The sequence below is a fragment of the Ahaetulla prasina genome, chromosome 15 (assembly GCF_028640845.1).
Source record: "Ahaetulla prasina isolate Xishuangbanna chromosome 15, ASM2864084v1, whole genome shotgun sequence".
Classification (NCBI taxonomy): domain Eukaryota; kingdom Metazoa; phylum Chordata; class Lepidosauria; order Squamata; family Colubridae; genus Ahaetulla; species Ahaetulla prasina.
In genome coordinates, this window is record NC_080553.1 from 16,604,560 (window position 1) to 16,617,889 (window position 13,330).

The 13,330-nt window shown below is 43.2% G+C and overlaps 1 protein-coding gene across 2 annotated transcripts; it reads right to left on the reverse strand.

Annotated features, from left to right (window-relative positions):
* Positions 1 to 3,863: 3,863 nt before the first annotated feature.
* GTF2H3 (general transcription factor IIH subunit 3) lies at positions 3,864 to 13,317 on the reverse strand. Of its 2 annotated transcripts, XM_058158453.1 has the most exons (13): positions 13,219 to 13,317; positions 11,915 to 11,994; positions 10,884 to 10,990; positions 10,478 to 10,632; positions 9,617 to 9,679; positions 8,379 to 8,408; positions 8,244 to 8,272; positions 8,072 to 8,146; positions 7,290 to 7,343; positions 6,491 to 6,559; positions 5,759 to 5,894; positions 5,623 to 5,659; positions 3,866 to 4,998 (listed from the first exon to the last, which is right to left on the reverse strand). In XM_058158453.1, exons 1-13 carry the CDS (start codon positions 13,226 to 13,228, stop codon positions 4,929 to 4,931), a joined length of 915 nt encoding a protein of 304 aa, XP_058014436.1. In that variant the 5' UTR covers positions 13,229 to 13,317; the 3' UTR covers positions 3,866 to 4,928. The 2 variants fall into 2 exon arrangements, with proteins under 2 accessions (XP_058014437.1, XP_058014436.1); XM_058158454.1 differs by lacking the exons at positions 9,617 to 9,679; positions 10,478 to 10,632; positions 10,884 to 10,990; positions 11,915 to 11,994; positions 13,219 to 13,317 and adding an exon at positions 9,076 to 9,324 and having other exon boundaries at positions 3,864 to 4,998; positions 8,379 to 8,440.
* Between the last annotated feature and the right edge of the window lie 13 nt (positions 13,318 to 13,330).

The window sequence follows — 13,330 nt, forward strand, 5'->3', positions numbered from 1 at the left end:
TTTTCCACTTTGGTTGAGGCGCGGCCTATAATGACAGTCGTTTGGTTAGACTTCGCGCCTTTCTTGTTTGAACCAATCGCGGGCCGCCTTTCCGGTTCCGCGTTTTGATTCTTGATTTGAATTTTCGGAAGGTTGGGCCGCCCTCCACACCTGAGCTAAGTGTGCTTTCTTCGCCCACCGCCGGCATGTTGCGTCTTTAAACCTGCAGCGTTGGCGCTGATGCTGCCCTCCGCAGCTTCCGCACTCGTCACGGTCCTCAGTGTCGCGTTTCTCGGTCCGGCAGACCCCTTCCTCATCCTCGCCCTCACCTTCGGATTCGGACTGAATCTCCTCCTGGTGTACTGGCGTTGGCTTTGCGCTCGTCTTGGATTGAAGAGGCTTTTGCAGAGTCTCTGCTGCTTTAGTAGACATTTCGTGTGCTCTGGCCTCGTCCAGAGCGGTGGCTAGTGTCAGGTTGCTCCTGGCTAGCAGTCGTCGCCGTAGGCGGATGTCCTTGACCCCTCGGATGAGTTGCTCGAGTAGCACTTCGTCTAAGTCTCGGTATCCGCAGTCCTTGGACGCTCTTCTTAAAGCGGCCATGTAGTCACCGATGGACTCGCCCTCCATCTGTCTCGTTCTCCAATTCAAACCGCTGCACGTATTTGGGCGGCGTCGGTGCGAAATGGTTCTTCAGCAAAGTCTGCAGAGTCGGCCACGATACCGATTGTATCGGGCGTTGGCTCTGCCAGCTTCCGCAATCTCGATTACCTCCGGCCCGCAATGGCTTAGGAAGTAAGCCCGCTTGCGTTATCAGATCAGATGCAAGGAAGCTCGAACAGATGAAAGGAAGGGGGAAAAAATGGAAGGACCAAAAGATCAAAGAAGACCTCATAATAATAATAATATTTTTTTTTAAAAAACCCACTTAAAAACAAGGAACGTCAAGGAAGCGCTGGGAATAATAAAAGCAACCAAGGACAGCTAAAGCTAAGAAAATTAGCAGATGCGAAGCTCAAATTGCAAATTATGGGCTGAATGCCCAGTGCTAAACACATTCGGGGCGTTAGGTAAACAAGATGACAATAGAAATGGACATCTTTGGAGCTTTGTTGTAAAAAACTAAGGGTCACTGGTCTGAGGCCCTTAGTCAATGTTTAGCTGATGCCCAGCGTGTGGGAATTAATCCAATCCAGCCGCCTTCAAGCGATAAACCAGGATATCCTCTTCCCTGCATTCCTGATTGAAAGCAAGCTCTTTTGCCACCTGCCAGTAGATCGCTCCGAGCCCAGCCATTTCAAGAGAAGCATCTACCGTATTTCCTACCCCGTTCTGAGATTTTTAGCATCTTTGTACGGCTTTGGTGACTCAGTTAACATTGAGCAAACATGGCCATCGGCGGCGATCCCAAAATCTCTTTGATGTTTTTATATAAGAACAATTCTTTCTACTCGTTTTGCCTTGCGGATCTCTTGACAGCCTCTCAGCAAGTGAAGAATAGGATTATCAAAGAACAGAGGGAGTTAGCCACGGTAAGGCGACCCATTTCACTGCCGGGGAATTTTTGCCAACCGGGAAGTTTTAAAGATTCAGCCAGCAAAAATGTGAAATGTCAACTTTATTTATGACTTTATTCTATTTGTAGACCAGATGTCAGCTTCAAGAGCTTGAATAATACATAGTTTATCCTCCCAACCATGCTAGGCTTAGGATGAGAAAAAGTAAGTCGAAGCAATGGTGAAATGGAAGGCATAAATTTGAGTCTGGCCATTTGTATTCCTCTGCTCGAAGTTGTGTGCCACACACTGCTAGCTGGTGGCTGGCAAAATTTAATGTTTTGCAACAACCAGAGATCTACCAGCAACAGCAGACAAAACACGGCGACTCCAAAATCGGTGGCTGTCTATTTATGTCATGTTAAATGTCCCACTTTTTTCCTCTACAGCAATGTTTTTCAACCTTAGGACCTTTAAGAAGTGCGGACTTCTACCCCCGGAATTCTTCAGTCGCACTTCTTAAAGGTCCCAAGGTTGAGAAACGCTGATCTACAGGATCTGCCACTTCTTGATTCTTGATGTCTAGACCGTGAACAGTTCAACATTTCCTTTTACCTGAAGCAGGAAGCGTCTCGTTGCTTGATGGTGCTCCCTCTCGCAATTCTTCCTCTCTTCTTTCCTTCTTCCAGATGCTAAAAAAGCTGGAACAGCAGAAGCGCAGCCGGCTGCGAGAACTTGAGGAGGAGAAAAGACAGTTTTGCTTGCTTATGGTCAAGAAATTAGCACCCAGGGCCAAGAGAGGATCGTCGATGGTCACGGAAAGAGATTCCAGGAGATCCCTGTCTAGCTTCCCGCCTTCTCCTCTGCGATCGAGGGAAAGCAGCTGGAGGAATCTAGATCCTGGAATGCGTGCAAGATCGGACACCGCTTTCTTCACCACGGCTGGCCGAAGGCTCGCCACGTCCAGTTCTCCAAAATTAGCCCAAGTAAGTTTTAACTTTGGAAATCGCAGGCGCTTGAAAAGGTTACCGTTTTTTAAAAAAAACATGAGGCTGGGTTCACCCGTTGCACTTAATCATTACTTTGCTTGTTGGCTTGGCACTGGTGTTTTGTGACCCCACCAACTGTGGTTTATAAACCCCGCTTTACAATTTAGTGTGCTACGTACGTTGATTCAATAGGTCATCTAGTATTGACAGAAACCGTGGGACAACAATAAGAGATGCAGGGTTCACGTAACACATGAAGGTCAAACTCAGCCAGCTATACCGCTACCAGTAGTTACGATATTTGTTTAGCGACAAGAAGTTGCAAGGGTCCTGAAAAATGTGACTTACGACGAGTCCTTCCGCTTATAGCCATTGCATGGTCAAAATACAGGAGCTTAGCAACTGGCCCTTAAGACAGCTGCAGTGTCCTGGGGTCACACGATCACAAATGTGGTTTATTTTTTAAAAGTTTTGGAGTGGGGAGGTAATGTAGCCCATTTGAGCACAGCCAAATTCAACCGAATGTGCAACCTAGAAAACAGCGAACTCAGAAATCAGATTGGGTATATTGTGTGAATTGTGGTCTTCTTAACCAACAGACGCCCAGCTGTTCTTGGCCAGATGTTCTTCCAACCCACGGATACAAATCTCCGCAAGGCAAGAATTTGCAGTCAAAAACCAAGAAGCTGCCCGCCTCTCCTGGGCCACACAATGCTACGCAGAAAGGAAATAACATTTGAAATTGAAAACTAAAAGCAATGAAAAATCAGGTCGAAAGATGGCAAATCAAATCTCAACAGACTAGTCCAAGCTGGTCAAGAACTGTTAGCTCAATCTCTACTACAGAATCGGTTGCAAACAAAAAAAAGAGGATTTTGTTAAGTAAGAAACAGCTGGATAGTTTTCCTTTGTAGTTCATTAAAGAATTAAAATGATTTTTTTGAAAACCTAGCAATGTTGGACCTATTCTTTAACCAGGGCTGTTTTTTCACGTTCTCTGAAACACATTTCCAGTTCTAAACTCAAATCCTTCTTATGATTGATCTACTGTGATGGCTGAAGATTTGAAATCTAGGACTTGAGAAAATTGGAGAAGTGAAAAAGACAGTTTGATCTTTCTTAACAAAGACACTAGTCCTGAGAACGACGGTCAGCGATGGGCCAACCCTTGTCACTCAAAGTCTTCTCCAAAGCTAGTCCCTTTCACACCAAAAAGCTGGAATAACTTGGCTAATTTCTGAAGCTACTTCAATTATGCATCAACTACTGGCCTTGCCCTTTTTATAACACCTCAAAACAACGAACCACTTACAAAATCAACTTGAGCAGTTCACCCTCTTCTCTGTGGCGTTTATGAATATTACGAACTTTAACATATAATCAATGGATCGAGGTATATTTCATAAAGAATAGCGTACAGAAAGTATCCCTTTCTTCCAAAGTACTTTTATTGAGGACCAGTGAAAAAAGACAAAACAAAAACAAAAATAGCATCCAATGAGTCAACGCTAAGAAGGAAGAGGCATCTCAACCAATTAAACAAATTCAATTGATTCTAGGAAGTAAGGAACGCCCGCTTAAATAAGAGAGCAAATCTTTGATTTGCATTCATAAAAAAAAGGAGTCACAATATTTAAAGGATGGCATGAATGGTGCTTTGGCTGTGTTGGACATTAATGCTAACTGGAGAGGGAAACACGCGCTAAATTATCATAAACCAATGTGCATAAACCAAGATGAAATATTAATTTTTTTCAAAAAATTCTCCTCAAAATCAACCAACTTGCCTTGAGCAAAGTTTTCTAGACCAAAGGTGTGAGATCTTTGCTGCCCATAAAAGAGAAACCGATAGGCAATTTTTACTACCAAAACTGTTAAGGAATATTGAGGATTCCACTGGAATAAACTTTGTGGGTTTGGGTTAACATAAACCCAGCCCAAAAAAAAACCCCTTGAGATACGCTCAGATGCAGATACTGCTGTCAAAAGTGGGAATTAGAAATCTTTTAGGCCTGCTATTAACCATAATGAAAAATGTAGCTTACAATAGCTGTGAACTGAATTCTTTTTTAAAAAAATCAAAGTTTCTCTTCCTGCTCCTGCGCTGCAGGGACCAGCGCAGGAGCCCTGAAATGTCAATCCATCACAATTTTAACTTAAATAAAAGGGGTTTTGTCTGGAATTAAGGTATCAAGACTGAAACCAGCTCGATTTCTCTACCTACAACACTTGAAATGAGTTTTACATGCCAACTTTTGTTTATTTTCTTCTTCTCCAATTTCAGGTGTTGGCAGAAACCTGATTTTGAAAACACTTTAGTAAAAAGTTCTGAAAAGTTTAGCCCTTTGTTGATCATTTCAAAAATACATTTGGGTTCTCCTGGCGCCCCCCCCCATTTTTGTAGCTTTACAGTTACAATCTGGGAGACAGGATTCCATGCAGAGGGCAAGAGAAATCGATGACGCAGCTACATCATGACTTTCAGTTTCTTTTTCTTCGACTTCATGACAGCCGGCAGTGAAATCTTGAAAGCAGTTCTGGAAAAAAAGTGAACAGTCAGGGAGAAAAAAAAACACCACGATTCTCTGCAAGGGCTTGATGCATTCTGTCTGCCCCAACAAGCAATAAAAATTCAGCATTCAGGGATTGTTAGGGTTACACTATAACAATTGACCCAACTCAGCACATATTTGTATATTTTTACAACAAAACAACTTGCAGACACAAATAGCGAGTTTCAAAGCGGCAAAGAAATTTGGGGTAACGATTTGGCAGGTGGTAGGCTAGAGTGGGGTGGGGTGGGAAAAAGGAAGGGGAAGGAATTTCTATAAGACAGTAGGGAGAAAAGAAAGAAAGAAAGAAAGAAAGAAAGAAAGAAAGAAAGAAAGAAAGAAAGAAAGAAAGAGGGAGGGAAAGAAGGAAGGAAGGAAAGAAGGAAGAAGGGAAGGAAGGAAGGAAGATCTAGACAAGAGTTGGTAAAATCAAGAGACAAAAAGCAACAGGAAAAACAGCAAATTGGGACAAAGATTTCAGGGTTTCTGGAAACACAGTTTATATAATTTTTGTATCTATTCAGGAGAAGTTTGCTTTCATTTTGAAATAGCGGTTTCAGAACTGGCAATATTTGGTCACTTACAAAAGGATTTCTCCAGGATACTTACTCACAAGTGGTGCAAATTGGACTGAAGTTGCAAAATACTGTAAAACATAAAACAAAAATAAACGTAACACTTTCAGAACAGTTGTTTCAAGATCACACAAATCAATTCAACAACCCAGGAAAGCCTTAATCCTTACTTGACAAACACACTGAACAGACGTAGCCAATTTCAATAAGATTCCTGTGGCAGAAGCAGGCAGCACGGTAATCCACGTGAACGGGCGGAGGGAGGATCAGCTGGGATCTCTGATCTTGATCAGGCAGATAAACCCACTGTAATTTTTAAAAGGGATGCGAGTAAGACAAAATTATGTCGGAGAAGAACCATGTTATGGTGTCAGTTTTGGAAGGCAATTTTCTTAACTGCCACATATTTTAGCTGGGGAAGTTGAGAGGGGGTTGTTGTTGGAGCGGTAGAAAGTTAGTCATAACAACATTCCATATTCAAGGACATCCTGCGTCTGATGGAGACTGCCTGAAGATTGTAGCCAATTGAGTGTGAAGAATTGATTGGACAATGTGATGAACTTGTGGGTGTGGGGCAGGGCTGGGAACTGTCAACTGGGTATGGAAAACCTGGAAGCTTTCAGTTTCGGGTTTTCCCAGCTGTGCCAACATGACATCTCTAATAAATTGGAACTTTGAAGAACCTCAAGCCTCAGAGCTTTATTTCGTTGGGGGTGTTCCTTGGAACCCTGACATATGGTCTATATGTTAGTCAAAAATCCAGAGCAATAATCCCGTTCTTGATTGACAAATTTTATTAAAAGCTGTCAGCTTAAACCTGACGTTAAAGGTTTGGTAGAATTTACCTAGACTTCTGCAAACCAAACAGATTAAAGCAAAGTGGCTAGAAAAACAGAACTCACCAGCAAATACTGAAGAAGCGAGGGCTTGTATGGAATTTTCAAGTAGATTCCGCCAGTTATATCACATGCCTAGAAAGTAGGGACATTATTATTTATAAGCAGCAAACAACCTCCTCCAACCAACTATGGAGATTCTTAGTCATCCAGGTCATGGTTGTCCCAAAGTTGCTTTTTTCCCAAGAGGCACCTGGACCTTTCTGGTTCTTCTTTGAAGATGTTTCGCTTAACAGAACTGAAGAAGCTTCTTGGACGAGAAGCGAAACGTCTTCAAAGAGGGAGTCAAGCTATTCTCCAAAGCACCTGAAGGCAGGACAAGAAGCGATGGGTGGAAACTAACCAAGGAGAGAAGCAACTTAGAACTAAGGGGGAATTTCCTGACAGTGAGAACAATTAAGCAGTGGAACAACTTGCCTGCAGAAGTTGCGAATGCTCCAATACTGGGAGTTTTAAAGAAGAGAGATAACCGTTTGTCTGAAGTGATGTAGGGTTTCCTGCCTAAGCAGGGGGTCGGACTAGAAGACCTCCAAGGTTCCTTCCGACTCGGTTATTCTATTCTAATTAAAGAAAAACCAGAAAGTCCAGTTGCCTCTGGGGAAACCCCTCCAACCAAAGACCAAAACTATATCTGGGGCTCAGTGGTGGAGCTTCTGCTTAGCTTGCAGTATTCCAGGGTGACGGAATGAACTCTGGGGACACTGACGTGGAAGTGAAACTCTTGACAGGAAGGACCATAAAGGAAAAACTTCTGTTCTTCCAACGAGAACTAATAAATGAGGAAGAATAGAAAAGAACATTGTACCTGCTGCAAAAGTCCTGAATCGGAGTCCAATACGCAGGCATCGATTAAAATACTCTGAGGGGAAAAAAGTAGAATTTGTTATGGTCCGCCAGCAGCCTGCGGAGCTGGCAACGGTGTCGGACAGCGACGAGGCTGAGGAAGAGCGTGGGCCAGTCCTGAAGGCTGGGGAAGGCCCGGATGAGGGCTCTGCGTCGGAGGCTGAGGTGGGGCCAGGGCCATCGGGGAGTGAGGTGCGGATTTCGGAGCCTCCAGAGACTGATAGCAGTGAGGCAGAGGAACAGGAGGAGCCTGTTCCTAATGCATACATGAGAAGAGCTGCCAGAAAGCAAGAGCAGTTCAAGCAAAGAGGACGACTCAGGAGTAGGGCCAAGAGATGATTGGACCCTCCCACAAGGCTTAAAAGACCAGCAATGGCGTTTGGGCTCTTTGCCGGAAAACAATGTTGATAGCTTCGTCTTCTTGCATTTATTTTGTATCGGTGTCTTCTGAACGGTTGCCAAGAAAGGCCTTTGGCAGTTTGCCTAATTAGACCATGGTTGGTGATAAGACTGAGGAATTGTGTTGGGAGGAATTTGCTTTAATTTAGTTGAACTACGCTGAGAATGAAGTTAATTCTCAGCTATTTTAATAAAGTTTGTTTTACACTGACTGAGTTTCCGACTATCTACTTGGGCCTGAGTCACAACAGGAATTAGGCTTCTCCAAAGAGAAAGCAACACAGTGTTAACGCAAGTCAGGTGCTTACAGAGTTACAGATCTTGTAATAAAATTCTGGCCGTTACCCGTTTCTGGGCTGCAAAGATCACATTCATGAAATTCATATATTGTAATGCGCTATCTTCAGCCGCTTTTATGACCTGGAAAAGAAAAACGGGGATTTCTTGATTTAGATCTCATACTTAAGCAGGAGCTATCTGGCTTCAAGATAGGAGAGGGAATTTGCAAGACTCTTACCAAAATCCTGGATTTTATTTCCTGGCTGGCTACATGTTGAACAAGAGGTGGGAAAACCAAAGAAGAAACGATTAGCAGAGCTTGGATCAATGTTTTACAATAATAGGACTGATAAGAGAATATCACACTACCTACTTTTACTTTCTTTTGTTACCCTGTGAATATCTGAAGCACGGGACATTAAGGAATCATCAGAACTATATTTTGGAACAGAAAAAAAATATAGTTATAACAGGATGATTTGAAAGCTATACTTCATTAACGGACTGCTTGCCCTCATACAGGAACTAAGACAAGGGTGAAATGCTCCCGGCTCGGACCGGCTCGGCCGATCTGGTAGCAATGGCGGTGGGTGGTTTGGAGAACCGGTAGCAAAAATCCCTGCTTCCGCCTCCATGCACAGCTGAGCCACGCAATTGTCAGAGCCTTTTTTTTTTAACTTTTAAAAGAATTTTTTTTAACAACCTCATCGGCCGAAAAAATGCTTTTAAAGGGTTAAAACAAGGCTCTGAGGATCCCAGCTGAGGTGCCTGATGGCAGAGGTGTTTGTTGTTGTTTTTTTAAACTTATTTATTTATTTATTAGATTTTTTAAAGCATTTTTTAAAAGGTAAAAAAGCTGAAGCCTGCTAGGCAAAAAATGGGGGGGGTTGTTTGTTTGGGGGGGGGAAGAAAGAAAGAAAGAAAGGAAGGAAGGAAGGAAGGAAGGAAGGAAGGAAGGAAGGAAGGAAGGAAGGAAGGAAGGAAGGGAAGAAAGGAAGGAAGGAAGGAAGGAAGGGAGGGAGGAAGAGGGAGGGAGGGAGGAAAAAGGAGAGGAAGGAAGGACTACAAACCTGGCACTAGATGCAGCTTCAGAGGATAATCCAGGGCTGGAAGGGAGCCTGGAGATCATCTAGTCCAACCCTGCTCCAGCAGGACATTGTTAGTGAGTTTTTGTCTTTTGATTCCGCAATCATATAGCCACGCCCACCCAATCACATGACACCCCCACACCAAGCCATGCCCACAGAACCAATAAGAAAGAAATTAAGATTTCACTACTGCCTTCCAGCTCTATTGCGATTGATTGATTATTATTATTTTTTTGCTCTTCTTCCTCCTCCTCCTCCTCCTCCTCCTCCTCCTCCTCCTTGATCTCACCACTGCACTAAGAGCAGTGCAGGAAAAAAATAAAAATAAAACAATCCTGGGATAAAACGGCAAGAATAAAATCAGCAGTTCTTGGATATCAATACAATTTAAAAGGTGGTTGAAAAAGAAGATGGAGTCAGCCATCAGCGGGCCTTTAACGTCCTGAGGCTCAACATGGGCATATCCACAGAAATGCAATGTCGTTTTTGAGAAACGTTGACTTTTTTTTTTTTTAAAGGATACAGCACAGTGCTTTTGCGAGAGATCCAGCCAGCAAAGTTTCCGTCTGCTGCCCCTTTACTTCAGCTACGATCACAAAGGAATAAAAGAAATTACTGTCTTTTTCGGAGTATAAGACGCACCTTAGTTGTTGGGAAGGAAAATAAGAAAAAAGCTGATTGGCAGCTGGATCGGCCTCCCGGAATACCCCCAATCAGCTGTTCCCAGAGGTGAATTTTAGCAACAGGTTCCTTGATTGTGAGCTCTGTGCCTTGCTTTTTTGGGGCTTTTTTTCCCCTGCCTCTGAAACTCTGTTTCAGAAAAAACTTTTTTCTGCCTCTGAAAGCCTCCAAAACAGAACTTCAGAAAAAAAGCCTCTGAAGCTCTGTTTGGAGGCTTCTTTTCTGAAGCTCTGTTTGGGGGCTTTTTTTCTGAAGTTTCTTTCAGCCTCTGAAATCTCCGTTTGAGAAGCTGCATTCGGAATATAAGACGCACCCAGATTTTCACCCTCTTTTTTGGGGGCGAAAAGGTGTGCCTTATACTCCCAAAAATACGGTAAGTAGCATATTCTTCACTCATTCCAACTTGCACAGTTTACTGTCAATACCACTGTTTTTCAATCTTAGCAAAAATAAATATAGATAGGCAGGCAGGCAGGCGAAGAATCCTATTGAAGAAGGTTTTGATGCTAAAGAAGCATTTTTAAACCAAGACTTAAGGGGTCCACAATTTCATATCATCACGCAAGTCAAGCCAACTACAATTTAATCATACAATACTACATTCTGGGAACTCAAGAGCCCTAAAAAAATTTTGTGGGGGAAAAAAAAAAGCCAGAAATAAGAAACACCAAAGCTATGCAACAAAACTGTTGGCTTCTCTTACTGTTGGTCATCAAGTCCTTCATCTCCTCTGCGGTGGTTTCATTTATGGTGGTTAAGACTTCGTATTTTCCATCTTTGCTACCAGAAATATTTGCTTCCCCAGATTCTCCAAAGAGATCGAAGGCTGCCCAATGTTTTCCAGGATACAGGAAACGGCTGAGAGGAGAGAAAGTTAAAATTATGTTTAACCGTTTAGCAATTCAATCACTCAAACCACCACAAAATACCCATCACTTTCTATTTCCTGAAGGAAAAGATAACAAAATATCCTTTAGTTTCTTCCTGTTTAGTTTTACACTACATTTCAGGTTTTTCTCTCTCTCTTGTGCAATTCTTAACTAGGCGTCAGGAGCTTGTCTTTCAATCAAAACAGCTCCCAGAGCAACGATTAACAGTAGACCAGATACCTTTCTTGTATATGACTGGCTATCACAGCAAGTTTGTTGTTGCGATTCATAAATAAGTGTGAGTTTCCCAACACCATGGCTGCATCGAGGCATTTTGATAATGTGAGCTGCAAGAAGGAGAAGTATTATTTAAAATCCCCAAAATACTTCCAAATCAGAACCAAACATCCATACAATTTTAAGCCATATTTGTCAAAAAGAAAAACATTAGAAATGTTTTTTTAAAAAACAAAGGAAACCTAACGTCTAAAACGACATCAAAAAAGCACAACAAAGAATGTTCTTTCTGCACCAACTCAGAGAGCTCAAACTGCCCAAGGAGCTGCTGATCCAGTTCTACAGAGGAATGATGGAGTCTGTCATCTGCACCTCCATAACTGTCTGGTTTGGTTCTGCAACCCAACAAGACACACAGAGACTTCAGAGGATCATTAGAACTGCAGAAAAAACCATGGCTCCCAACCTACCTTCCATTGAGGACCTGTATACTGCACCAGTCAAAAAGAGGGCTGTGAAAATATCTACAGACCCCTCACATCCTGGACATAAACTGTTTCAACTCCTACCCTCAAAACGACACTATAGAGCACTGCACACCAGAACAACTAGACACAACAACAGTTTTTCCCTAAACGCCACCACTCTGCTAAACTAATAATTCCCTCAACACTGTCAAACTATTTACTAAGTCTGCACTACTATTAATCTCATCGTTCCCATTACCCATCTCCTCCCACTTATGACTGTATGACTGTAACTTTGTTCTTGTATCCTTACGATTTATATTGATATTGTTTCCTGATTGCTTATTTGTCCCCTATGACTATCATTAAGTGTTGTACCTTACGATTCTTGATGAAGGTATCTTTTCTTTTATGTACACTGAGAGCAAATGCACCAAAGACAAATTCCTTGTGTGTCCAATCGCACTTGGCCAATCAAACTTCTCTTCTCTTCTCTTCACTTCTCTTCTCTTCTCTATTCTATTCTATTCTATTCTGAGTTGGATAATTTATCCCGAGATGTCTTACCTCTGAGCCCAACAAGGCCTGCTTGCCCCACCAGATAGGGTTAGCATCAACGACAATGACTAGGAGATTCACCTCATCATCTAGAAAAGATAAAGCACAGAATTCAGGTGAGACTGTATCTGCCATCCATTCCTTCATTTTATAGAGAGCCAGACGTCTCAAGCAGTTGTTGCGAACATCCAGATGTTGAAAGCCACTATTCCCAGCCCTGCTGGAGACTGGCTGTTGTCCCTCATCAACCAGCATACAGTAGTGGCCCAAATTGTGGAAACCTTTTGGGGAAAAGTGTGTTTTTGAGGTTTGATGGTTTAATAACACCACTTTTTTTATTTTGGAGTTTCAAGATCATCCTATTCCCACCGCTGGAATGGCCTGGGAATAGCCAATGGGAACCAATGAAATCCCATTGGTTGCATCTTGTGGCAGGGAGTTCCACCGGCCACATGGGAATGAAAGGTCTCGTTCCTTTATTCCCTGAATTTACATTTGCATTGAAAGGAGACCTGAGGTTGGAGATGGGGATGAATTGACAGGGTATGTGAAACCACTCTGCACATGCTCAGAGGCAGCCCACGCTTGAGAATAAAAACCCAAGTCTTCCCCAACCAAGGAACTAAAAGGGGCCCGGAGTCGGGAAAGGCGGGAGGAATTCCCATCCTCCCAACCTTGAATTTAAAAAAAACCAACTACAGAATTCAGGTGAGACTGTATCTGCCATCCATTCCTTCATTTTATAGAGAGCCAGACGTCTCAAGCAGCTGCTGCGAACATCCAGATGTTGAAAGCCACTATTCCCAGCCCTGCTGGAGACTGGCTGTTGTCCCTCATCAACCAGCATACAGTAGTGGCCCAAATTGTGGAAACCTTTTGGGAAAAAGTGTGTTTTTGAGGTTTGTTGGTTTAATAACACCACTTTTTTTATTTTGGAGTTTCAAGATCATCCTATTCCCACTGCTGGAATGGCCTGGGAATAGCCAATGGGAAGCAATGAAATCCCATTGGTTGCATCTTGTGGCAGGGAGTTCCACCGGCCACATGGGAAGGCAAGGCCTCGTTCCTTTATTCCCTGAATTTACATTTGCATTGAAAGGAGACCTGAGGTTGGAGACGGGGATGAATTGACAGGGTATGTGAAACCACTCTGCACATGCTCAGAGGCAGCCCACGCTTCAGAATAAAAACCCAAGTCTTCCCCAACCAAGGAACTAAAAGGGGCCCGGAGTCGGGAAAGGCGGGAGGAATTCCCATCCTGCCAACCTTGAATTTAAAAAAAAACAACCACAGAATTCGAACCCCAAACTCACCCCCGCTCATAGCGGCGCAGCGAGGTCGCCCGAGAGTGACGTCACCAGCATTCTAGTGCTCCCTTTTGCCGTCCCCCCCCCGCGCGCGTTGGTACGCTTGCTTCCCGGCACC

Excerpts from the sequence above, each read along its gene's own strand:
- GTF2H3 (XM_058158453.1), bottom strand. Across the intron at positions 10,633-10,883 it reads GCCAGTCATATACAAGAAAG|CCGTTTCCTGTATCCTGGAA; the intron begins GTATCTGGTCTA and ends CTCTCCTCTCAG. Across the intron at positions 4,999-5,622 it reads CCAATTTGCACCACTTGTGA|AACTGCTTTCAAGATTTCAC; the intron begins GTAAGTATCCTG and ends CTTTTTTTCCAG.